General features: G+C 37.7%; 2 protein-coding genes across 2 annotated transcripts in view; both read right to left on the reverse strand.

The window, feature by feature from the left end:
- The window catches only part of GLP1R (glucagon like peptide 1 receptor), a 93,522-nt gene extending 91,943 nt beyond the window's left edge, over window positions 1-1,579 (reverse strand). Inside the window, exon 1 of the mRNA XM_059835637.1 lies at window positions 1,288-1,579. Coding sequence (XP_059691620.1) covers window positions 1,288-1,371 — 84 coding nt within the window. The 5' untranslated portion in view covers window positions 1,372-1,579. The remainder of the gene's footprint in view (window positions 1-1,287) is intronic.
- An 11,067-nt stretch (window positions 1,580-12,646) lies between these two features.
- The window catches only part of DNAH8 (dynein axonemal heavy chain 8), a 145,176-nt gene continuing 130,206 nt past the window's right edge, over window positions 12,647-27,616 (reverse strand). Inside the window, exons 85-93 of the mRNA XM_059835831.1 lie at window positions 26,191-26,346; window positions 23,965-24,081; window positions 23,119-23,220; window positions 22,575-22,735; window positions 17,920-18,076; window positions 17,258-17,410; window positions 16,974-17,163; window positions 13,430-13,551; window positions 12,647-12,934 (exon numbers count right to left, since the gene is read on the reverse strand). Coding sequence (XP_059691814.1) covers window positions 12,647-12,934; window positions 13,430-13,551; window positions 16,974-17,163; window positions 17,258-17,410; window positions 17,920-18,076; window positions 22,575-22,735; window positions 23,119-23,220; window positions 23,965-24,081; window positions 26,191-26,346 — 1,446 coding nt within the window. The remainder of the gene's footprint in view (window positions 12,935-13,429; window positions 13,552-16,973; window positions 17,164-17,257; window positions 17,411-17,919; window positions 18,077-22,574; window positions 22,736-23,118; window positions 23,221-23,964; window positions 24,082-26,190; window positions 26,347-27,616) is intronic.

The following is a 27,616-nucleotide window of genomic DNA, read 5'->3' on the forward strand; positions in this document are numbered from 1 at the left end:
AAAAGAAGCTGCACAGACAGTAAACTTCATCCATCATCAGCCTCGCTGTCCCTTCCTTCACCTTTGCAGCCCACAACCTCAGCTTCGAGTCCGCCCTTGCTGTCCCTACAGTAGCAGCCCTTCTCCTGTCACCTCCACCCTCTCACCGGTCTCTCTTGTCCTTCTCTGCCTCCAACCCCACCAAACTGGTTAGCCTTCTCTGTCCATCACCCCTTCCCTCACCCACTCCCTCTTCCCCATCGCCCCTCGTCGCTCTTCACAATAAATTATACTTCGTTTTCCCAGCCTTGTGCTGCGTGAGTGCTATGCAGCCCAGCTCCTGCCCGAGCAGCCTCCTCCCGGCCCGGGCGCCCCGGGCTCTTCCACGACACAGCTCGGCAGGGCAGGGCAGGGCAGGGCAGGGCTGGGCCGGGCAGGGCAGGGCCGGGCCGGGCAGGGCAGGGCCGGGCCGGCAGCTCCACCGCGCCCGCGGGTCCCGCGAAAGAAGAGGAGAACCCAACGGCCCCATTTGTTTCACCTGGCTGCTGCCAGAGGAAGCGTTAGAGTAATTCGCCCGGCGTTTCGGGGAGGCAGCGCTGAGTTGAGCCGCCCGTGGCAGATCCTGCCCATCGTCCCCGGCTCGATTTCAGTAAAGGGGTTTCCCACCCGCTCCCCCTCCACTTCCACCGCGTCCCCGTCCGGCTCGCTCCCCCTCACAGCCTACGCTACAATCCACCGCCACGATCCCGCCCTGGTTTTCCTCCAGCACTGAATTTGACATTACAAACGACCGGATTATTTTGGGGGGGGAAAGCGTTACCTCGAGGGCACCGTCCTCGCGGTAGCAGCGTCTCCGCTTCTTTCCTCCCCTCCGTTCACCTTCAACCCAAACTCTCCCCTCACGATCCCCCGCAGGGACGCACGCGACGGACGCTGGAGCTGAACGGGGACCCACGCGCGGAATGTCTCCGCGCACCAACCCCGCCGCCCCGGCGGCCGCTTCTTCTGCTGCAAGCGTTGGCGCGGGCACCCAAAAAGTAACGGGTTTAACTTCTAACTTGTCCTCGAGGCGCATCCGGACACCAGGAGCCGCGGCCACGTCCCGCAGCCCTCCCGCAGCTCCCGCCCCGCAGCACGGATAAACCGCGGCGGAGAGCAGCCCCAGCGCTGACCGGCGGGGCGGAATAACCTCGGACCGGGCAGCGGCGGGGGGACCCGCCAGGCAGGGGCAGGCGCCCGAGCAGCCACAGGCGCTCCGCGCGGGCGCGCAAGTTAGGCGGACGGCGCCGGCACCGCCGCGGCACTCACCCGCCTCACGGGGAGGGACCTTCCCGCGGCCGCCAGCAGCAGGAGAGCGAAGCCGAGCGGCGCCGCCGGCGGGGAGAAGGGCATGTCCGGGGCGGCCCCCCATGCGCAGGGGCCCGGCGAGGCTCCGGCTCCCGCTCCCCGCGGAAGCTCCGCGGCGGGGGACGGCGGCGCGGCGGCGGGGGCCGCAGGGGCTCCGGCGGCCGCTTTTGTAGCGGCGGCGGAGGCGGGGACGGGGCCGGCCCAGGTGCGGTACGGCCCGGCCCGGCCCCGCGCCGCCCGGCGGGGATGGGGCGCCGCGGCGGACTGGGGCTCCGGGGGTCGCTCCACGGCGCGCAGGGCGGAGGGGCTGGTTGCTGGCGTCGTCGGCGCGAAGGGCTGTTTCGGGGAGCGAAAGGCAAAAAAAAGCCGAGAAAACGCCTTCGCGATCCTCTCCCCGACCTCTTCAACTTCTTTTATTTTATTTTGTCCAGGCATGGGCATCTTGGTGGCCTTCATGCTGTTCATGACGTCCAGGTTTTATTAGTTTTTAATAACAGTAAACGCAATTACCTCCTTATACCATAAATTTGCAGAGCTGCACGTCATATCAGAGCTTGGTTTCTAAGTTAAAGTCAGGGCACGGTTCAGTCCTAGCAGTAGTATGACATGTAAACCTGGAGGATTTAGAAAACTTGCTTGTCTAGCAAAAGGGTGCTCTGAATTTGTTTTGTACTAGATTCATATTATTATCCTTACATATTCACTTTACACTGACTAGCAAAACTAAACCTTCAATAAATCACGTATATTTGGTGAGATTATACACCAGCATCTGGAAGAAGAAAGCATACAGAACCTAACAGATTTAGAAGAAAAGCTCAAAACTGAACAGGGAACCAGGGAAAAGATTTCACATTGGTCTGTTAGATGCTACTGGAATATAAAGAAGTTAATAGCTCAAATATTAAGGACATATATTAATTTCAAATACACACAGCATCAGGCTAATGCTTTGGGAATGTAACTAGTCAGAGCATTGATGCTGCGAGATCATGAAATTCCTCAGCATGTGACTTGCTAGGACAGCAGTTACATCTCAACAGCTAACTCCAGGAAGAAAGAATTTGTCATGGTGGTTCGGTTGACTGAAAAGATATTTCCTTCAACTTTTCTAAAGTGAGAGAAAACAAAGACTGAAGGAAAAAAAAATTACTCCCAAAGAAGAGAGTAAGAACATACATTTTGCCTTTTTAAAAGAGATGATCCCCAAACACCCCAAGTTAGTTGAAATGTCTGCCTCAGGTGATGTTTTTTATGTTGCTTATTGAGATTAACTTTTTTACTATCCCAGTAAAATAAATACTCCGTTGCTGTAGAATGTCTGCTACAGACATTGCTGAAGACTTAGGGAACAGTGAGAAGGAATGAAGAATAAAGATCAAATTGAAAAAGGATGTTCAGCCACAGCAATGTCACATGGAACAATGAAAAGACTGTGATTTTTAAAGAAATCAGTGATCCCTGGATTTAAAAGATTTAAACCCATACCTAATGTTTGCCTCAAAGGGATGAAGATAATGAGACAGGGAAAAGCCTGCTTAGTTTGCCTGAATCCGTATTTTTTTGTGTGTGCGCTAAGACAAATTACACATAGATATAAGAAACTTCTGTAAAAAACTAAATTTCTGTTACCTGCAGTTATCACGCGTCCTTGAAGGAAGCAACCAGAGAGCATCTGCAATGCCAGACTGCTGAGAAACGTGACTAGGAAAACTAACAGTTGGCTGTTGACTAACTATTTTATGTGGTTTGACTCCCCTGAAAGGCTAACAGAGGACCCTGCCCAGGCCTGGTTACACATCACAGGGATGTTTTACTTGAAGCCCAACACCTGATCCCATTTGGAAGTGCCTATGGGCTGGCCTTATCTGCTGGCACCTGAAGACCATACATCTGCTTTCAATAAACCAACAAAAACACCAGGCAACTGAGCAAAATATCCTCCAGCTTCCTTCAGGCCAGGCAACAGAAACCTTTAAATAAAGGGAAAGAAAGAAACCTCTTCCACCTGGATAGCACCACCAGCCTTAGCAAGGGTGCACCTACTTCACATGCAAATCTCTGCTGCTTTCTATTGTTTCTGCAGCAGGCATATTAATTAAGTTTTCAAGTTAGGCCTTCTGCTCCCAAGAGGAACCCCAGCACCTGTGCACAGCAGAGGGCCAGCTGCTTTTGCAAGAGCTTAATAATGTCTCTGTTGAAGAGCCTTATCAGGACTATGAGGGTAACATATATTGCTTTAGAAGCAGAGGTATTACTTTGGAATAATTCTGTTTTCCAGAAATAATCAAAGGTAACTTTTTAGTTATCATAACATCATACACTATTATTATCTACATGAATGTTTTTGGAGGGGGAAAAAAACCAGATCAGAGTAAACTCTGAACAGGCACATTTTAATTGTGCCCATTAAGCTATTATAAAATTTCAGAAGACTGAACAAATCCTGTTGACTTAAATCACTGTAATAAATGAGAAGTCATTTTCCTAGAGGTGGAAAGGTATTTGTGCAATAAATTCTTTTTTTTTTTTTGGGGGGGGGGGAGGGGAAGGGGGAATACCAATGGAAGTTGTCCCTAAAATGTGAGTCTGCTGGATTTTTGTTATATTTATTCATGGTCTTATTAATACTATAACTTGATCTTTTATCAGTGTTAATGTAAGAAAAGGACAGTTTGAAAATAGCTAAGTGAAGTGTTAAAATGACACTACCCAAATTTGAAACGAGCTGGGGTCCTTTCAGTTTGAAAAATATAATGCAATGAGTTGAGGAAGCTTTGTAAAACTTAAGCATTTTGTTTGTTGAGGCAAACACCTCTTTTTCTCTAGCTGAAGGACTGTGCATGCTATTTAAAATGTAGGACTCTGTAACTTCTCTCTCGTTCCTTTACCTCTAGGCTGGACCAAACCTCTCAGATGTATTAAGGAGAAGCTACCTTGCAGTTACACCTCAACACAGGGATTATTGTACTCCTATGACCATTGAGCATTATTAATGCAATTTACTATATATTGAGGGCAAAACTGCATTTTGAAAAAGCTCAGTGTCTCTTTTAATAACCTCCCCTGATAATCCTTTTCTGCAGAAACAGCATAACCAGTGGCTTGCTATGGGAGGTTCCCATGAGTGAGAGACAAAGCCTTTGCAAGGGTTCGGACTCTTTCCTGCCTGAGAACTATGACTACTAACCTCGTGTGTGCAGCAAGTAACATCCCTGTCCCACATGAGACTGAATGCTTTGTCTCTGAAATTTTCTGAAGAGAAAAATCTGTTTCATGGAGAAACTGCATGTTTCTGCTGTGACGTTTGCTGAGTAACAGATATTTTCCTAAGCTGCCTTAGGCAGTATCCTAAAGAATGTTACCAGTTTTCAGTGCAAGTTATGCACTTCGTGCTTCTCCATGACCAGTAATTATTCGCTTTTATAAACATTGTTGTTTATAATAGGCTCGTTTATGGGATAGAGACGTACAATTCTTGGAAACAACCATAGTGCAAATAGATCTAAACTCTTAGTGAGACTTTATTCCTTTCTACCTTGTATACGTGTATTTGAAGTTGTAGGGTATAGGGTTGCTAAGATTTGGAGAATGGAGTGTTTTACCTAAACTTGGGAATTATATGAAAAATGGAGGAAGTTGCTGTCCTGCACAGTGGCTGTGTAAGAGTTGCCCATGTGCCTGAAACGCGGTTAGCTGTTTACTCTTGTGCTTTGTAACTGTAGTGTGCCACAGCAGTGAATACACTTTGGCTCATTTTTTTCTTTACAAAGCCAAGAGGAACTGTCAGTAAAGATCTTTCCAAGCTCAATAAAAGCTAAAGTGTCTGAGCTGAGGACCAGCACCTATGAAGTTATTCAAATAAATCACTTAGAAATTTGAAATACGTGTTTAGGAAAGGAAGCTGAAGAATTTTAGTTTTGAGTCATTGAATGTGGATGGTGCTTGTAGAATTTTAATTCATATAGATACCTACTTAACTGAAATAAGAGTTCATCTAAGCTGAGTCCTTCTGTAGACCTCCTGGGGAAAAAAAAAAGGTAGCTCTGAGCAGTATTACGCAAATGAGAGTTACAAACACATAAGCTACAACTGCGATTACAAGCACATTGGTGTTTAGAAGGGAGATCATCTTGTCTTGGAGCTATATATACTTCAATATCTTTGGAGAAACTAAATCATCTGAATTGTACCTTGAAACCTGGACTTTGGGGAGTGGGTAATTTACACATCTTAGTCATTCAAAATGATCTTACAGTATTCTGTATCAGAACCTGGCTACAGCAAATATTTACATGACAGATCAATGTACAAAACTTTTAAATATGTAGTGCATTAGGAAGCAAGAGAATTTATTCTGGTTACTGGCCATAGTACACATTTATGCATTAAATCTCATTATTTTTTATTTTTGTGCTTGTAAGTGCCAATTGTTCTGTTACTTAAGTTACCTGCCCACATGTAGGAGAATGTGCTCAGTACATGAAATGTCTCATGGTAGCTATGCAGTGCTGGAGTGCAGGGGTTGAAATCACCCCATTTTCTATAATGTGTAGTATTGTAGATGCAGGCTCAGAATGAATGAACTTAAGTTGTTGCTAGTTTGCAGTTTCAGACATAAGGGCCTGGTCATATGAAATTTACGAAAAGAGCAAGAAATGCTTGAGCAAAATGGACAGCTCCATTTTTCAGCTGTCAGATAGTATGGCTTATACACTTTGGGCTATGTATTTCTTGATGACAACAAAGAAATGAGTGCAAAGATTATTTTTTTTTTAAACTCAAGTTCTGTAAGCTACATAATGAACTGAAATAGCTGTATCTACTTTTGGGGTCTAGCTGCCTTGTGGAATTTATTCTATGTAATGATTGTATGGAGGAAGTGATTTAGATAGGTATTTAATTTCAATACAAAGCTTACATTCTTTGTCTTATAAAGAAGAAATTGCTTTAAATCTTTTCCATAAAATGTTATTGAAGGATTAACATGGCCCTGCGTTGAGTACTTAGTGAATCTGACCCAGGCACTCCTATATTTAAAAATCTTAGAAGTATAGAAATGTAAAGGTTGTTTGCGGTCATGTAATATAATAGGAAACAACTTTATTATGGTTTGAATTTCTTACCACAATCCCTGACTCCTAATTCAAATTTCCTAATTAAAAATCCCCTGTTCAAGGATGCTTTGTTAAGAATTGTATTTTGGACTATAGAAGGCTGCTAGGATGAACAAAATGAAAAGATGCCCGCACAAAGGAAATGATGGTAAGAAATACTCTGTAAAGCATTCAATTTCTCTCCTCGTTTTTCACAAGAAGAAAATAGGAAGCTATGAATCACAGAACAAAGGAAGGAAATAGTAAAGTCAAATTATTATTTATTAAGTAAAATTGACAGAAATATTACTTTCCTTGCTCCCTTTTTTGTAGTGGTAGCTTTTTTCTGTGAGGAAATTAGTTGGGAATCACTCCATTCAATATCTTTTCACCAAGGGAAACCTTGATACAGAAAAGGAAAACTGCCTTGTACAGTTTGATATATTTCTTGTGCAATGGTCATAACGCTGGTCTTTTCCAAAGAGAGAGAGATGATATCTGTCTACTGTGCTACTAGATGCCTAGTAGGTGGGACCTGAATTCCCGCAGTAAAAACACTTCCCAAATGCTGAGAGAAGCATTTAGTAGCTTCTGTGCAACAGCTGATGGGTCTTTGAGAAGAATATCCTTTGAAGAGGGACAGGATGTGTCTCTTGAAGAAGAGGTGATATTTTATAGTCTAACATTTTGGATCAAAAATATTCCCTGGATGAATGAGTGAGATGGAGAACTTGTTTCATGGGTTTCCCATGTGCTATAATGGCTATGAATAAAGAGAGAGAGAAGGGTACTGTTTCAATTAAATTCCCTAGATCGTAGATAGGCAGGTTAAATCCTTTTCACTTACATGGCCATTTACATTACAGTAATTTTACTTTTCGTGTTCATGAGCCCAGTGAGAAGGAGATCACAAACTGTTAATCACAGTGTCTTTTGAGGCCATAGCTTTTCGCATCGTAAACATCCCCCCAAAAAAAGAGGGTGACACTAACCATCATTCATTTCCATCACTATACAGCAGCCTGCTCATAAGTCATCTGAAGCTGCAAGGAAGAAGGGCAATTACCTGTTTAATGCAGTTCTCTGAATTACCATGTCTGTAAGGCAAATAGTCATTCGGCCTTTGAGTATCCGTTCACAGAAATCCCGCTTTGGTGATTAGCCAGCAGACTTTGAGAAATTAATATTAGGAGTTTTAATTAGCTAACCTCTTGAACAACCACTTGACTAGTCTGAATATCAAATATAAACACTGGTAGGAGCAATTACTGATTAGTGAATATATGCACAAAGCTGCAGACAGTTTATCTGTTATGACATGCTGCCAAGATTGCTTTGGAAAAATGAAATGTAAGGTGAGTTGGAGGAGTCAACCTGTTGATATTGTAAGACACTAGAAGTTGCAGATCCACAAGGAAAATGCAGGAGTTGGGGCAGGGGTCGGGGGAAAGGCAAGGGGTCAGAGAGGACCTGCTTTCACTTCAGATGTGTCATTTTGTCCTAGAAAGATAAAAAGGTGATGTTTCCTTAACAACCAGAGAGTGGAATCACACTTCTCTGGAGCTGAATGAGGCTTGTGGGGAAAAATATTAATTACTATATGTTAATTAAGGTAAATGTTGGAACTGACATTAAGGATAAATTTTGGGTGAGATCTCAGTATTTATGAAAAATGGTAAAATAATTTTGCTGAAGAATGAACCTCACCTGAACACTGAAGAATATCTTGATTAATAATAAAGAATACAAAAATATAAAGCAAATGATAGGTCTATCAGCAAGATAAGGATTAAGTTAAGTCCCAAAAAACTGGCAGAACACAACCACTAATCCTTTTAGACATTTGGCAATGTGAAGATGGATGGATGAAGTTGGATAAGTCGAGTCTTGCATTCCTGGTTATCCATTAATTACTAGTCATCTAACTAACTAATATCTTAGTTGAGTCATTCCTTTATTAAATAGTCAATGCAGTAAGTCAGAGACTGTTCAGATATCCCCAAGGACCTTATTAGCACATATTTATATCTAATAAATTAAAAATTGTAATGGAAATAAAGAGGCATAAAAATAAGTCATACATGTTAGCAGTTGTTTATTTCCCCATCCTAATCTCTGCTGTATAAGAATCATGTAGTATTTCTATTTCCAAAGTCTCTTTCTGGATTTGACCTTTATAGTGGTCTGTTGCTAAATTAAAAAAAAGACAGTTCTGAATTTCTGAGAGTCAATCTATGCATGTTTCTTTTGTGCTCTGAAGGCAGTATTAATCACTAGAAAAAGGCATCTTTTGGCTTTTATACAACTAGACTTGCCTCAGGAATACCCTGCTTGTGTGATGCAGATACAGGTACCACATCTTACAATGTCCAGTTTAGTATGTGTGATGTCTGCCTTAGGAGTATAAATAACACCAGAGGCTTCTGAAGAAATCTTATCAAGAGACTTGTCATAGCTGTGCAATTACACTCCAATATTAAAAAAATCAGCAGAAACATCAGTATACTTAAAACTACAGCTTGCACATTCCATACATTTGATTTTTAGTACTTGTGTCAACAGAATTATACTTATGTACTGCTGCCAAATGTTCTTCCAGACTATTAAAAAATAATTATTTTAAATATTAAGAACAGATATAGTCAGTGAATGAGATTAATGAACAAGAAAACTGTAGATCTTTCTGTAAAATAATTCATGTTGAAAATGAATATTCTGAATCTCTGCTGAACAAATTTTAGTTACAACCAACCAGAATCTAGAGGCAGAAACAGAGGGTGTGGATGAAGAAAATTATTCTATGGAAATAACACATCTTTTAAGTTAAAGTTCAGCTGAAATGTTACCTTCTTGGAACAAGCAACCTGACCAGAAAACAAATCCCTTTGCCCCCACATTTGCAAGCTCTTTTCCATAGTTTTTATTAACTCTACCCATTGTTATATAAAAGCTCATTATACAGCCATGCTCCAGACTTTTCATGAATCATCACCTAAGAACAAACACTTCTATGAAAAGCGAGTATCTTGACATAACTGGTAGATCAATGACTCCCAACTAATGCGTCCACTCTAAAGCAGCAGGAAAGAGTATGCCTTCCCTTGTCTCACCTGCTTGAACTTACCTCTGAAAATCAGAGGAAATGAGTAGGAAAATCCTTCTGGGTGACAGTTCCACCAAGCAAGGAAAGAATAATACAGACTATGGATGCACCCTGTAAGTTAATTCTGGACATGTTCTTCTTTACATTCTCAAACACAGATCTTCATGAGTTAGGCCCTTGCTTTCGCAGAGAGTAGTTAAATGTCATATTTCAAGTATTTGTCTTTTTTTGATCATCTGTTAAATATTTGTGTTTTGCTGACATGGCATTCTTGTCTTTGTCAATTCAGGGACCACAATACTGCCTCACAACTTGAACAGCAGTATCTTGAATGGCAAATGACCATAAAAAGGTTCAGGAAGTAAATTGCTCAGTAACTTGAGAAAAAATATGTTGCAGTTAATTTAGGAATTTGAATGTTTGTTACAATATCCTGGATGTATAGAGGATTCCTGGGAGTGAAAGGTCTTGAACTGAGGTCTTGAATTCCTATAGATTATGTCAGCTGGGAGGAATAATTTGTGGTGATTCAAGTAATAAACTGCACCTTGTTAGATGTTTGAAGAGCTGGCTGTCACCAAATTAAGTGTAAGAATTTACTATCCCACATATGACTAGGACAGAGAAATAGTTTGTGAATATTCTTAAAGCATGCAAAGACAAAAAAAAGGAGCCTTCTGAATAGATAAGTAGATTCTTGCTCTCACAAACCATAGATTATTTCCATAAACTAACTGGAAAGCTATATGGAAATTAACATTCATTGTAACCTGGAAGTAACGAGCTAATGCATGGTACTGAGGAAACATGATGAACCAAACCCCCACACAGGCTCAGAGGAGATGGGACTCTGACAAACAGAGGAAAGAGATGCTCTTAAGAATCTGATGCAAAATATGAAATAGTTGAGATCAACAATATACTATTCCTCTCTATTCTTGATATTATACAGGATGGAGAATAAAATCCTCTTTGGTGCAAGTTATAGAACTCAGCACATTATTAATTTGCACCTTTCCCTGGTATTTTCCCATATAGACTTTAACTTGTAAATGTGGCAATGCACATCTTCCACCTGTGGAGGCATTCACAGGGTTACACATTAATTCCCCATTGTAATTAAGCTGAAAGGCCAGACCAGGAAAAAAATCTTTAAGAATGAATACACTATAGTTGTTTTGCTGTTTTTTGGATATGAACTTTTTCTCCATCTGCCCCCGCAGCGAGTAGACTGGGAGTGCGCAAGAACGTGGGAGGGGAAAAAGCCCAAACGGTTGACACAAACTGTCCAAAGGGATATTTCATAGCATATAATGTCATGTTCAGCACTAACGGCTTGGGGAAAGGAGAAGGAAGGGGAATTTTTGTGCTTATTGCATCTGTCTTCCCAAGTAATTGTTATGCGTGCTGAGGCCCTTCTTCCCAGGAAGTGGCTAAAGATCTGCCTGCCTGTGGGAAGCAGTAAATAAATTCCTTGATTTGCTTTGCTTGTGTGTGCAGCTTTGCTTCACTTATTAAACTGCCTTCATCTCGACCCCCATGTTTTCAGCTTCTGTTCTTCCAATTCTTTCCTCCATCCTGCTGGGGCTGCGGGAGTGAGCAAGCAACTGGGCAGGTTCTTAGCTGCTGGTCAGGTTCAACACATCACAAGTACTGTCATCAATTTTTTGATTACTTGGAGGAAAATCTCTTGCAGTTGCACAGTCAGATTTTTTTTTCCCCCCCTCCATGCAGATATAGTTCTGTGGTACAACTTTTAACTTTCACAATTTATGTGTATTTTTACCTAACACCTCTGCTGGTTTGCTGTATTTGGATCTAAATCTACAGAGGAGAGAGAGAAGAAATATTTTACTTCATTGCATTTTTGTTACTCTGCTCATCGTTTTGTATCTATGTATTCCTGTTTCCTATATGTCACGGCCTTTCTGCAAGAGGATATCCTGGGGTAGTGACCTCCAACAGAAAGCCGCAGGATTCTAACTCAAGAAGAGCCTTTTACCACTCTGTCAGATGCCCCAGGACTTCATCAAGTAGTAGCTGGACTTTGCTGTAGCAGATGCATTTGATCACTCTTAAGCTGCAAAAGGAAGAACATAGTCCAGGCATGGGGTGTAAGTGAAAAACTGTGTTGCCAAATAAAGGTATCTGAAGGAAGAACAAATTTTATGCAGATTATTAAAGAAATAGTGTAGACTGCATAACTTGTTTAGCATTACATGCATACAATTAGTATAATACTAATTATGCATGGAAAATTCATGGTTGTTCATCAGGTTTATCACAGAATAATGTTGTGATAGCCACTCCAAGGATTCCAGCCTATGTTTCAGAGCTAAGATGAGATGCAGGAGAATAATTGTACTTGTAGATAATCTGGTTCTCTATTTTAATCACAAAAACATCCATATTAAGTAGTTGGCACTGTTCTACTTCTGTAGCTATGTTCCCACACAGCTAAACTGGACAGAGCATGTACTGGTCTCTGTCACATATTCCAGACACAAACTTCCTGGTGTAGTTTTGCTTGATCTATATAGTTTAACAAGAACAAGTGAGCCCTGAAAAACCCCAAGCAAAAATTATGGATCAAGTGTACTTTTCTGTCCTAAATATAATTTCCTGCAGAGTCAAAGAAAATAATGTATGTACCATGCAGAATCCAGGAATATTTAAAAACTTGTATCTAGGAGAACTTAAATTATTTTATGTTCTATATTGTCCTCTGTTGTCATCATATTTTACTGAAACACAAGCTAAAAGCTGTATATGAGAAAGAATGTGAAAAAGCTAAGGTTTTCTCTTTTAAGGTTTAACAACATTTTATTTTACATTAGTTGTATTATTAAAGCAACTATTCCTTTTTTAAGTAATATAATGGAAACATCAAAGACTACAATGAGTGAACTTATTTTGAAAACTTTACTTTAAAACTATCACCAAATAACCAAGACAAACTGAATTTACTGAAAGCAGAGAAAAAAATTCATTATGCCAAGATGGAAATGAAAGTTCTAGTGTAATGACCAATGGCCACCAAATAAAAAGCAGAAGAAGAATTACACATGTAATTGGTTACATGTGCCATATATTCTCTTTCTGTTATGGTATGAAAAACAGTTTACTTGATGTCACACAGGAGAGCCACTCCTCTCAATATCCAATGGTCTGCAGACACTACTGTCCTTAAATAGATCGCTGTAATATAGTTCAGATCTGTCCTCCTGGGCTTCTTGTAAAGAGGACAAACGTAGAGCTTGGGATCCTTAGGACTGGTTGTATTAACAGCAAATATATGTACTACAGGCAGCTGGACAAAGAGAATCTTTGGTGTAGATTCAATAAGTTTGCTATTCCTTCTGTCCCAGCCTGCACCTTCCAAGTATAGCCCATATATATATTCTCCTTCCTGTGTGGAGAGTAAGCAGATACATCACTCAAAATAAAGCATCTGTTTTGTAAAATGAGTAATTGGCTTAAACCATTAAAAGGAATATAAGTTTTACAGTAAAAAATATCCAACATTGAATTTTTTTCAAACTTCTTAATTTTAAACTATAATATCATCCTTTTTCAGCAGATAATGCTACTGAAATGGATGGCAGTAAGAGTTGTTTAATAAAGCCTATACACTACACAATTTGATCTAAAGTTTACTATAAATTCCAAAGCTCAAGAGGTGGTATAATGAAATGGTTCTTTAAAAAGCAAAAAATATTTTTGTAACTGCAAAGTAAAAGAAAAATTAAAATCTTCATACTTATTTATCTTCTATGCTGAGCAAAAGCAGTGAAGTGAAGACAATAGTAACTTTTTCCTTTAGCAATCCAGAATGACTGAATGATGCACAATATAAATTAAATACTGAAATTAATACTGAAACATCTTTGCATGTCATACATACAGAAGGAGGTGCTGTGATTTCTTCTTTGTTTTGCTTTAGCACTTCGTTATGTATTGTAACTGTATCTAAAGCCCAGCCTTTATGTGCTCGAGTTGCTTCTTGTCTCATTGCTGTCAGGAATCCTTGAGAAATTAAGCCAGAGATTTAGTACATATTTCACATTAAAAAAAAAAAAAACAACAAACTTGCTCGGTTATCTGCATGGTTCTGCACTGAATGTTATAGACAGATACTCAGAGTTCTATTGAAAATGAGCACCCTGACTAATGATAGCAAACTTTGCTTTGGGGCCAAAATAGGAACAAATGACAAAAGTGGCATAGAATGCATTACACTGAGAAAAATATTTTTAAATGACACAACAAATAATACACTTTTTTTTTGCTATTGAATTATTCAGTTAACAAATGTTTGCTCAGGATGCTGACTTACGAATTATCGTTATGCAATCAACTACAGGGTCCATGGTAGGTTTGTATTTCAAGAAGGAATTTGAAGGCAAACAAAATAGCAATTATGTGAGTTCGTATTTATGTAAAGGCAGCTTAGGAAAAAGGAAATTTTTTTAAATAAAAGAAGTAGAAAAATAAAACAAATTTCACTGATGGAAAACAGAAAAGGTGCGTGTGAATGTCGTAATACAAATAACTATATGAGTGTGGGGAATCCAGACAAAGCAGTGCCTATGAAGGATGAAAAAAATTATGTTTTGTTAATGAAGAAAAGCAAGTCCTAGACAGAAATGAAGGTAGAGGATGACACAATCAAGCAGCAAATTATGTGATTTTTGGAGTAATGTTTTGAACAGACTTTACAGAGGTTTGCAATAAAAAAAGGTTTGAGAGGTAAAGGGCTGAATAGCATAAGCACAAGATGACAAACAACTGGGCAGCAAAGAGGTTTGGATGTGTTATAAAGGAAAAAGCTACAAAAATGAAACAGTGTTAGCAAATACCTGGTTTTTCTGTGTAAGTGTCTCAGAAGATGACAGTGCAGTCACCAAAAAACCAATAGCTGCTATTTTACGCTACTAGATGAAGAGCTACTTGGAGTTGTCAGAAAGAGATAGAGGCAAAGAGAGAAAAGCTAACAATTGAGAACTGCATACTTAAGAGTGATTATTGTAAACACTTAAACATGAAATGGCATCAGTTCCTTCTTGATAGAGCATAGAGGAAAAGAAGACTAGTGTTTTGTGGGTTGTCAAGTATCTACAAGGCGGAGAAGCCACTGAATGAAATACTGACAAGCCAGGTGGGAAATCATGAAAGTACATGGGCATGCAGTAGAAGACAGCATTTAAAGCTATAAGAAGTGGTTTAACATGCCAATTAGGGCAAAGCCAATTAAAAGCTAAGATATTTGTCACAGCTAAAATTGACGTAAATACAATTAATGTAGTACTTGAAATGAACATGGATTCATTTTGCAAATACTATATATCCTGATAAAAATAAAACAGTCTGATATAGGCTTCTAAATTTTGCTAAAAATTAATTATGTCTCTATAATATGATACTGTTTTTTTCATAAGCCTGTTCATGCCAAGTACCACCACAAACATTCATTCTCCCTTAATAATGATAATTTATAGGAGACAAACACTGATAATTGCTAAAAAATCAGAACAGGTTTTAAATACAATTATTGGTGGTACTTTTTAGTACAATAAATAGATTTTTCCACTAAACTGATAAAATACATTTACCATGTTTTAACATTATAATGTATTTGCCAATGCTATGATAGATTCAGAGCTTGATTCACCAGTGCAATCAGTCTAGATTTTCCTGCAATGGCAGCATAAGGGAGTCCAATTTCTGATTTGCCTCACACCAGTCAACTTTTAAACTTTACTGTGTGATTTGATTTACTCAGAATTTCCCAGTGAGCAGTATTATGAATACAGTAACTATACATACCTCACCCCTAGCCACAGCACACCTTTGTGCTTAGCAGACTTCTTTCTCCATCTACAGGACAATTTTTTTGGAACACAGAGGTTGAAGCAATCATGAAGTTCAAGGCCATCTGTGTCTCAGTTTTGTTTGCTATTAGGCTAAATATTTTCTTTGGTCAAAAGAATCTGGTCCATTATCTTCCTTTACACCACCATGAGTGCTGCTCTTGAATCACCAGAGATAAGTATGCTTACCAGCTGTGTCATTTAGGATACAAATAGAATGATCTGACTGGCATCTCAATACCATCTTTTAATGATAATTTGGATGTACTCCAGGCACCTCAACTGTTTCTGAGAGCGACTCCAAAAAAGACTTTGATGTTAGTACTTTTAACAGTCCTGGTCATAGACAGGCCAGTAAGAACAGAAGCATCATCAAGTGAAGATAACTCATAAAATATTCAAGTATTTCAGAGGTTAATCCTAATGAACAAAACCACCTCATGGCTGTTACATGGGAGAAGTTTCTTACGAGAATTTTGTATGGGCAGTTGTGTAGGCTAAATGAGACTCTTCTATGAACATGCGTCTAATAAGGTAACAGGTTTTGTTACTCATGGAGATGGTTACAATTTGTTTTTCTTCCTCTTTCCTATAGAATGATAAATATTTCAACCTATAACAGATAATGATAATGTTTACTTGTACTTTGCAGTATATCTTTGATGAATTTGAACAAACTGTTCATTAAATAACCTGTGAAATGGAAACACTGTGAAAACTACAGTTTGATGATTCCCTGACAAAGATAGATACCTGCTATAAATTCTGGTATAGTTGCATGATAGAACAGCTCAGACTGGAAGGGACCTTGAAAGACCACCCGGTCCAACCTTTTGTGGGAAAGGGAGGCTAGATGAGATTATCTAGCACCCTATCCAACTGCATCTTGAAAACCTCTACCACATCCCTGGGGAGGTTGTTCCAGTGAATGTTCTCACTGTAAAAAATTTCTTTTTGTTGCTACTGTACAGCATGTAAATAATATTGCCCTAGATTAAAGCTTTTCCATACTTGTAATTTACAGTTTGAAATTAATTAAACAGGAAAAGTGTATTTTCTTTAAAAGCTGTATCATTAAGTATATTTTCTTTAAAAGCTGTATCATATCATGCTACAATATGTCAACAAAATAAAGCATTTTATCTGTTAACTACATGTTTTCCTTCTTGTAACATAAAAAATGTGTTTACAGGTCAGAGTAAGAGACCATATGTACAAGCATCCTGTCTCTGACACCAGACAAAGGCGGATGCTTACTAAAATAATATTACAATAGGCAAAATGGCACAGAAATCCTTTCCCTTCCATGTTCTTCCAGATTCTGGCAATCTGGAGCTTAGGGACCACCCAACTCGAAGATCAAGTTTGGACAGTCATGTTTCTTGCTACCATTGGACCTGTTTCCCATGACTTTATCTAACCTCTTTTTTTAAGCCATTTATCATCTTGGCTTCTATGACATATTCTGACAGCGATGAAAATATTTTTTTCTAGGTGTAATATTAAATTAGAAATGTAGTAAAATCCATTAAATTATGATTAAATACATTATTACTCAAGTCCTTTCAGTATCCTTACCTTGGGGATTAAAGAAACCAGTAATCCAAAACACATTTGGTCTTCCTTCATATATCCAAGTAGAGAACTGAGTATTTCTTTCCAAAAGTTCAGTAAACCAGAAGCCAAGTGTTGAAGAATCCCAAGATACTCTTTTCCATACTTGAGGAATTCGAGCATCATACATATTATGAAGTGCATCTCTCAAATTCTGAAGGAATGAAATTATGATAGATGAACTAAAGCAATCAAGGTAATAGTGTAAAATAGAGTATTCCATAGATAGTAAGTATGCTTTTACTTGCCTCACTCATAACAATAGATCCTTCTATGGCTAATTTAAGATCATTCAAACTGTTGCGGAGTATTGTGATCACCTTTTGTATTCGGTCAATTTCTTGCCGAAGAAAAATACTCATAGAGTTAAGTTGTCCCATTTTAATTAAACGAGCTTTTACCTAAAATATAGGAGTGCAGAAGGAATTTAGTTAAATCTGAAATGCTGAAATACTGTTGTCATAGACAACATCTTAACTTTCTTTTCTTCAGAAAATAGTAGACTTGTACTTCACATTATTCAACTAACATTTATCACCTTAAAACTGTTGCATTTTTTATTTTTATTTTTTTGTCTGATACTACCCATTTACTCATGATTTCGCTAGAATAGGACTTCACCCAGAAGGCCCAGGAGACTGCTGTCACAAAAAGTCAAGACTGATTTTTTCTGTGTTTTCACATGCAGCTTTGGAAGTCCAAGCATAGTCTCCATGACCTATCTCCTTGATAAATTGTTAGATGTCTTGATTTTAAATATAAAAGCCTCGTAGCAATTCATGCTGACAGCAATAAAGATGTTGGTTCCTTGCTTGAATCTGCTACTAGCTATACGATCTTTCTTTACAGTGCAGGCTTTCTTTTCTGGAATGTCTTATGTGAAAACTCAACAGAGAGAAGATTAGCTTACCTCATGGGGTATGTAGTCTGGAGGAAGTTTCTCTAGCATGTCTTCAGCTAAACGATAAACAATTGCTTCACGAGTCTCTCCAAGTCCTGCACCACTTTCCTTAGGCTGAATATTGGTAATAGTATCCAGAACATCAGCTGCTGTATTTCTTTGGTATCTGAGAGGGTAAGAAATATAATATAGATTACATAGGATTTTTTTTAATAGTGAAAAAGATACTTTGTAGAACACACAACTTGAAAGTTCAGAAAAAACATACTGTGTCACCAGGTTAAGTAGAAACTCTCAAAAGGAATTGTTTTCTTTTGTGTCCCGCACCAAGCTGAACACACTGATCGTGAACAACCTGTGGTTTTCTGCGGTTGTAAAGAATATGAACTTCCCTCCACACACTGTTTTACACTTACTGTTTTTCTAATTGAGGACTAAGAAGGAGTTCCACAGGCTGCTTCTCAGCCTTTGAGCATGTGAGGTGGCAGAAAAACCTATCATATGATTTCTAGGGATTCTGAGGAAAGGGAAGAAAATGGCATATGCCTGATAAGGACTTCTAAGCAGCTATTTATTGCTTAGAAGAAATAGCAACAAAGAAGCAACAAAACTTTTGTAACAAGGAAGAATATTTCCCTCATTTAGTTACTTCTTAAAAGTGGAATGCAGAAGAAGGAAAAGGTGGAGGCATAACTCTGCAAGCTGCACCTTTATTAATTAGTAAATTCATTCTGTCTTGAGGTATTTCAGGATTAATGATAAAAGCTGCTAGATTTACAACATTGAAGATTAAAACCTTCTATTCTGTAGTACAGCATAGGCAATGCTAATGTAAATTTATGTTCTGGGTCAATACACCAAAAGTGAATTAAATTCATGTGGCATTTGATGGTAAAAGATAGTAGACCATGTCAGTCCTTCAACACAAGCAGAATTATAGGAGTACTTTTGTTATAATGCTATCTAGTGGCATAGAGCTACAAGAGGCAGAAAGAAAGAAAACAACGGTGTATGTGTTGGTACTGCAGTGCTGGCATTGCCTACTTTCACCTTATAGAATCAGCCACATGAGGAACATACAGCCTGAGTCTGACTCAAAACATAAATTTATACTGACTCAAAGCACAATTTTGCATGTCAGTTTTACTTTTTGACCTTCATAGGACACTCATCTCCTTCTATGACTTTGTTATACATAATTACATAAGAAATGAAACCAGGGATTGTGCCACAGGATAGAACACAGTGTCCTAAAGTCCTAAAGCATCTAAGCTTTGCAGGTAGCATCATAAGACTACAGAAGCTAGATACTGCAGCATTTCAACATAAACTGTTTGTGAATGCAATTATAAAGACTATAAATCAGAAAAACACAAGAAATCCTACTGCCAGTTTGCTACTCTGAGGATGTAATGCTTCTGAATGTAGGAATGGTGGGGCTTTCATGGTTTTTAATAACCCTTGACATTAGACTCAAAACTCTCAAGCTTTTTTCCATTTATGGTCCCATTTAAAGAATGATAGATTTATTAAAGGCCACATATGAGCAGAAAGGTTGGATAAAATCAAATTCCTTTTGGAATCAGGGCTTCATTCCTAATTTGGATGACATACTGGTGGTTGTAACCCTTACTCTGGGTCTCACTGATCTAACAACTAGTGATAAAAGAAATGTGAACCTTCCTCTTCACACTGCAAGTACTGTTCTTCTAGTACTACTGTCAGTCTATTCTATGTGGAAGGAATAGGTCCCATGACTATTACATCAATTAAATTATAAAATATTACAGAATTATAAAAATGAATGGTCTTTCCCCAAATCTAAACAAAAATAGAAACAATTTAAAAAAAGAAAGCAATATGCAAACATTGGGAAAAAGCAGACAACAGTTTTTGAAAAAGAACATCAAAGAAGCAGAATCAAAGGTAAGTAATATTCCTTTCTTCAATGACACAAGCTAGGAATCTAGGAAAAAGAAGACTTTTATTGTAAATAAAAATAGAAAAGACAAAAAGATGCATCTCAATGTGTACATAATTAAAAATAATATTCAAGTGTGGAAGTGAGGAGAAAGTAGAAACAAGAAATTTCATTCACATAACAGTGGGGTACAGTGAATATAAAAGACACTCTGAAACAAAATTTTTTGGGCTTTGGAAAACCTGACATTCCTTTACGTTGCAAATAAGATGTTGAAGTGTAGATGCAAATAATGAAAAAAAGATTGTACAGGTTTGTAGAGGAAGTACCACATTCCTGAGAAGGAAATCAAATATACTCAATGGGGTGTCCCTGATCACATTTAGAATTCTAAGTGTAGATGTCTAGAAAACAGCTGTTTGTTCAGATTGCCTTTATAGTAATGCAAAGAAGCATGATTCAGCTCATGTATTTTAGGTGTCTGCTTTGTCATCAGAGGAATTGCACTTTACAAGGATCTTTTTTTCTCTATTACAGAAAAGGAAGTCTTGGGTAACCATAAAGGAAGCTAAAGCAACATTAAATGAATTTCATTTACAGTGTCAATATTGCCTAAAAGTGAGTATGTAAGATAAAGCACTTTATACCTGTTTATATTGTTTTTCCCTGAAGCACTATTGCAAAGCAACCTCTCATAGTTTGATAGCTGGAGTCCGTGCCACCAGGAATTTTCTGTACCAGAAGTTAAAACTAAGAACACATGCAGTTTGACAGAAACATTACCTCACCTTTGTGTAGGAAACAGCAATATCTATTGCAACGTGGTATTCAAAACCTTACATTCAGCAAGGGACAATGGGAGATTCTGCTCTATCTTCAGTTGGTTAATAACAGCTTGCAGTAGCTTTACAAAAATTCAGTTAGATTTAAGGCTTCAGTATGGAACGAATTGGAGAAGGGGTTTTGATAGAAGATTGTCAGAATATTCCTTGCCTGCTCAGGTACCTGTTAACAATGTTGTCTTTGCAGAGCCTATGATTCATATAGCAAGTTAAAATCAATCGCAATATCGCAATGACTTCAGGTGTTAATCCCAAGTGGATGAAAGCATTGACACTCAGTGAAGTCTTACAGTTGGAACCTATGGATCAAGCTTTTGGCTGAACTGGAAAACTGTCCAGCTAAACCAGTGAGAGATAAGGTCTTTCTTGTCCTCAGTAATAGTAACAGGAGAGGTCCTGGCTGTTTCAGGGTTCCAATTCTAGCAGTTAGCCTTCTGCATACTCTGAGATAACTTGATAGGATATTTTAAGGAGAATTTGAATGCAATTTTTATATTGCATGGGATGCTAATCCATTTGGCCTGTGTGTCAAAGATGAAATTCAGACAGACAGTACATGTGCATAGTTGCCTATAACAGACTGTGATAGGACACGGAAAAAGCATGAAACTGTTGAACATTTTCCCCAAACTCTAAAGAAACACCTACAAAGGAAAATCTCAAGACAAAGGACTAAAATAGCAGGAATACACTGAAGTACCAAGTGGAAGAAAAACTCAGTACTAGAGAGAAATGAAAGAGCTGTTCCTAGTCACTAAAGCTCCCCCAACACTGTTAGTCCTGAGTTTCCTCCTATAAATTAGCCCTTCTACAAGCCTAATTTTGGATCCGAAGCATGTCTCTTTAGGACTTTGTTTAGTTCTCTGTTAAATCTTGGCTCTTCTTTAATCAGTTCTGGAAGGGAGGTCTTGCAAGTATCAGAGAATGACTTGAAACAGAATCTACTCTTAGATTCTTTGCTTCGGAAGTATGTATTTACAAAGGTAGGTGCTAGGCAGAGTTGACAATAAACTGTGTACTGTTCTCACAGCATGCTTAGAATACTGGGCTTTTGATATGGCATCAGCCTCTCAAATTTGAGACTGAAAAATTGTGGAAAATTATTGTTTGGTCCAAAAATGTTAGAAGATATTAGGTTTCCACAGCAGTTGGGCATTTGAATATTTGTTGTGTTTAAAAATACGAAAAGCTGTGTTAAGAAACAATGAATGTGGACATAATGAAAATGCAGTAATTCATGGCAGAATTATTAAGAACTTCATTATAAAAAATGATGATGATTCACATCCTTTCATAGGGCATATAACATTAGAAGGAAATAAAAGCCAAGATGTTAAAAAAATTATTTGGAATGAAAAAGTGAATTAAGTCTAAGATAAAATTTTAAATTGAGTTAATACTTGGTGAGGTTGAAAACCCTCTTTTAAATAATGGGAATGGCAGGACTGGTGACAACAAAAGATTGTAGTTACATCCAAAGGCATGCTGTAAACCAAATAACAATCCAGAGAATCATTTAACAAGTATGCACAGAAAAAAAATATAGTACTTGGAACAGAAGGCAAACATTAGAAATTTTCTCTAGGTGAACTGTACAGAACCTTGTATCATGTATTCATATAAAATTTTATAATGCTTTCAATTTAAAAAAAAAAAATTCTAAAACCATGAGGAGTAAGTAGTAAGAATTTTGATTGCTTTAAAAGAACATGTAAAATGTAGCTGAAGATACTGCATTCATAACCATGTACATATACATCAAGTGTTCCACTCACTAGTAAAATTCACATGAATCCTAGATTTCCTTTTAAAAATATACTTTACTTAAGCATTTCATAGGGATTTGTTTCCAAATACTAAAAGAAAGGGTCTTTGTTTTCAATATGTTGAGACCTACTTACGTAATATCAGCATTAGGATGGAGACCAAAGACCTTTGGGCTGTCCATGGCAGGGAGTGACTGGATGTATTCAAAATACTGTTCCAGGGTTTTACACACTGGAATTTTATAGCCAGGGTAAAAACAGAAAGTGCTGTCAAACATCTTTTCATTAAACCACACCTGTGAAAAATCCAGAGGAAAAAAATGGAATTACTTTGCTACTCAGAGGTTTTTTTATCTCATTTTTATTCTTGGAGAATTAGGGTTCTTGTTTTAGCTACTGCATCTAATTTTACTTGAATATACAAGTAAATCATTAAAAGCTATATCTTCTAAGTTTGAGTTCCAGCTAAGTCTTTTTAATAGTTTCTGCTCCTCATGAAAGAGAAACCAAGGTGAAGAACCTTACTGCCAAAGAATGATGTTTTGCAAAATTCATTTTACTCTGAAGAGTCTTATAAACTGGTGAAGAAGTGCATATCTAGGAGAAAGAAGGTCTTCTGATTTTTGCATTGCAGCTGCCGATAAAAATGACAAATAACTGTATTTTCAAGGTCTCTCACCCTTGCAAAGCAATTAAGAAGACGCTTATCAAAGTCATCTGTGACTCGGCCTCCATATTGTACTTCTCCAATCATGTAGTGTATTGTGTTCCATGATATCCCCTGGATGCAAGTAAAGTAAAGAATAGACTGTAGTTATAACATGCAAGAAAGTGGTATCCAGCCTGTAATTTTGATATGATCTGAAGCTCATAAGGCTCTGAAATATAAGCTGAAAAGATCATTGTTGCAAAAAACCCCCAAAACTTTATTTCTAATGTGTTTTCTGAGCTCAGCTCTATAATTATATAGTAGAGTTGGGTTTGATCCTGCTATTAGAAATATATCTCATTATTTCTTGTGTGACTGGAAATCACTCTCAGCTGCTACTGCCTCCACTCTTTCCTTTTTACTTTTCCCCTTCACCCAGTTTCTCATCTTTCTCTATGCACGAAGTGCTGCTCTGCAAGGAAGGGCTATTCTATTACATTATTCCCTGATAAATAGTAGAAGACCAAATGGCAGCTATAGAGAAGTTTGATTTGGTCTGTCAAACTCTGTAAATATTTTAGCTCCCTCTCCAAAACAGGTATTGTATAGACTTGTTAATGTTTTAGATATGGTATTGAAAAAAACAAGATCAAATTCTGTAGTTCTTAACTATTACATATTTTTACATGGTTGATAGCACACAAAATATTTCAGCTTGACTGTCTTACAGAGAATCTGAAACTTTCATCATTAGAAGCTGCACTGAAAGAATAGCAAAGAATAAACTATTATGAATAGTAACACGAACAAAAAAAAAACAACTACAGATGCTGTACAAAGCAATTAAATATACTGTATGCAAATTTTAGTATTCACCTTCTTGACGTCACATTCATCTAGGTGATTTTGTATAAACTGAACACTGGCTGTAAAGTCTGCTGAGTTAAATTCATAGGGAATATTCCAACCCAAAGGCCCAAACTTGCGTCGTTCCTTAGGAATACAATTAAAACCAAATATGTTTATGAAACAACATATAATTTTGTTTCATTATTAAAAGTTCAATGATAATAATAATAATAATAGTGGAGTAAAGAATGGAACTGAAGAAGAAATCTAGCCTAGGAAACATGTATGTGCCTCATACGCATCAGTAAAAACCAAAGTTTATTATTAAGTTACACCACGAGGGATAAATATTTATAGAAAAAGCAACAGAAACATTTATTGCTACCTTTACTAATCAATGTATCAGTCATAGATTCGAAATGTCTCATGTCTGTGTGGATGATCAGATTTTTATATTAAATAATTAATTTAAAGAATTACCAAATCTCTGCATCTTCAGCACACTCAACAATTCTGAGTTCTACAGGTTTTCTTTTTTTTCTACATATATGGTCCTCTAATGATAGTTTCAATTTTTCAAGCTCCTGTATTAATGCTTAGTTATCCAAAGACTTCTAGGTTGCCCCTTTTGTCTTACTGTTTCACTGTATTATTTTAACATACGTTTTTCAAAATTCACAACTTTATTATAAGGCTGCACCACTACATTGTTCAAATTTATTATTGTATACATATTGGAAAATAAAATTATAACACTTGCAGAAACAGAAAAATAGTTGACTATAAAATCAAGATAATATGATATGCAGCCCAAACATTTTAAACATCCAACAATTAGATTTCTCCAAACTTTATTTTAACCACCTCAGATACATTGCTCAACGATTTTTTTCAGAATGTAGAATAAATTAATCCAGGAAGTTAAGAATTATATTGCTGAATAATGCTGACATTTATTAAATGAATAAACAGTGTAATACTGACACTCAAAAATTAACTAAGTATTAACATATTTATTAGAGTTTAAATTACCAGGTCAACAATGACTGACAGTCTTTGACATCTACTTAAGTAACATTTAGGTACCTTAGCTACAATATTTAAAAAGCACTAGAATTGAAAAAAAAACTTTTATTTTTTCAAAATCAGGCATTGTTTATAAGCTGATGAGACAGCATTAACCAATAATACCCTGCAGAAAGGTATACTGATTTTCTGCCAAATTCTCTGAATTACTTCTTAAGCTATATTTATCATAGCGATCTTGTCATTGAAGGATATTAGGAATTGGTCAGTTGAAAGGCAGGGCAATGTATATATTGCTTGCTGATTGGCAATCCATAAATAAATTTTCTGAACAGATGAATAGCTATAATATTTTTTAAAAGTACTGATGGTTGAATAAGCTTAGGTCTTCTAGTTCCGCAAGAACAGTATAAGCCTGAGGCAGTACACAGAACAACTTTGTCACTGTTTATAAAGAAAAATAATGCAGAATACTGTATCTTAATAGGGATGTCAACAAATTGTCTTTCTCTTTCACCATCTTTGCTACACTGAAAATATGAGCTCAGTAGAGCCTAAGGCTTAAATAGCATTTTAGAACTATTTTGAGATCCTTGCTGAAAAGAAGGTATATTCAGAGAGCTCAAAATTTTGGTATTTATTGTGATCTCAAAACTTACATATCTTCAAAGTATAAAGTATAGATATTGTGCTCACATTAGAATTAATGTAGAAAACACATTGACAAAGATAAAAATAAGATAAAAAAAGATGCTAAGTGATAGAATTTTATATAATTTTAGCCATGCAGAAGGTAGACAGCTACTCTAAGCTAGGTATCTGGATTGCCTTTAAAATCAGTGAACAGAAAGAGTGATATATATCCAGAAAATGATTCATTCTTTTAGAGAGACAGCCAAGACGGATAAGATTATTTACATTTCCGAGGCGATTACCTATTTCTACTGACTACAGAGAGAGCCTTTTCCCTTACACCGAATGACTAACTTATGGGCAGCTAAAATTAGATGAGAAAAATCCTCATTTTAAATGCCTATAATATGAAAATTGTGTAAAATTTATAAAACAATTAAGAGAATAAAGAACCTTGAAATACAGATTATAGAAGTTAAAGCTTCAGCCCTGCAACATGATGCTACAATAAATATCAGAATGTGTATTGTCAGGAACCTCTGTTAAAGTGACTCCATATATTATAACGCTATTTGCAAATGTTGTAAGAAATACCTGAACAGTAGAATGCAGGAAAGCTACAGTATAAAGCAACGGTTTCCACACGGGCATATTGCTAACATCTAACAGGTCCTGATGTATTCCAGAAAATGTTCTTTTCAAACTGGCACGTACACCTTGAGGAGGTTCATTTGTGAACTTTATAGCAATCTGTCATGTGAAAAAGATAAAGGAATTGGATTTGTTTACTGAAACCAGCAACATTCAAAAATGTCCCAAATATTAGTTAGAAATAAAATGTAAATAGTTGAAACACTGTTGATACAAAGTTGATATGTAGTTTTACTATAAAGTGCTTTTCTGTGTGAAAAGGAGTACATATTAGATTAGGCCATAAAACTCTGTAATACTTTAAGATTTACTGTAAGATTTTTAATATAGACCTTCAGTTTATGTTGGTCAGAACCATCACTGACACTTGTCCATGGATCTAAGAATTTTCATCAACAACCTGGAAGCAATTGCCATGCTTTTCAGAAGGCATCATATGGTTCTCTATCCCTGATTCAGTGACTGAATGATAGAAGAGAACTATCCAGAGTAGATGACAAGAACTCGGTTGTATTTCTGGTCCCAGGACTTCACAGTAAGTACAAAGAAATCTCACCTCTCCTCAGATTAGATCTTTGTGTTCACAGTGGCTACACAAGACTTGGTGGCTATGTCTGTAGCATTCAATTAGATTCACGTGAGAATGTTCCCGGGCACTCCAGTCAGCAGGCATGGAATTCGCATGTGTCCTAGTAAACTGCCACAGCCCTTTAGTTTCATACGAACTGCCTAATGGGAGTAGTTTCTACAAAACTTTAATTGCCAAACTATGCCTGCAAATTATTTGAAAGAGTGCTAGCTAGCACAGGTTTTCACGTTGGAGAATGTTGTAACTACTTACCCCTATGGACTATTGCATTCCAGTGCTGGGTAATGTTCATGGGCACGCTTGAATCTATTAGTTCAGACACAGACTGGCTTTACCAGAATCTGTATTCCTTGAGACATTCTCAAATGCTGGAGGAACCCAAATAGAAAAGTATTTTTCTGGTCCAACAGTAAGTACTTGTCTGACTGGCTTGGGTTACATGGCAGCATATATTGAAAGGATAGTAACTGCCCCCAGGCTGAATGCAAGCATGGCTCTGAACTGCTTCTACTCCTGAGAGACACTTAATGGAAGACACTGATGAATACGTACTTCACCTGGCAGTTTTACTATCTCCATATTTGTGATAAAGAACTTTGATTATTCTTAAGGAATGAATTTTCAGCTTCAGTCTCACAAACTTACTTCTGGGCTGCAGAGCCCAGGCAAGCTGTCTCAGAGATGAGCTCCAGCCTTCTGAAAGGACCTGGCTGCACATGAACACACTAGTGTTGGACTGAATGGGAACACTTGCTAACCAGTCTTTCCACATTTCAAAGG

Source organism: Gavia stellata, chromosome 2 (genome assembly GCF_030936135.1).
Source record: "Gavia stellata isolate bGavSte3 chromosome 2, bGavSte3.hap2, whole genome shotgun sequence".
Taxonomy (NCBI): Eukaryota; Metazoa; Chordata; class Aves; order Gaviiformes; family Gaviidae; genus Gavia; species Gavia stellata.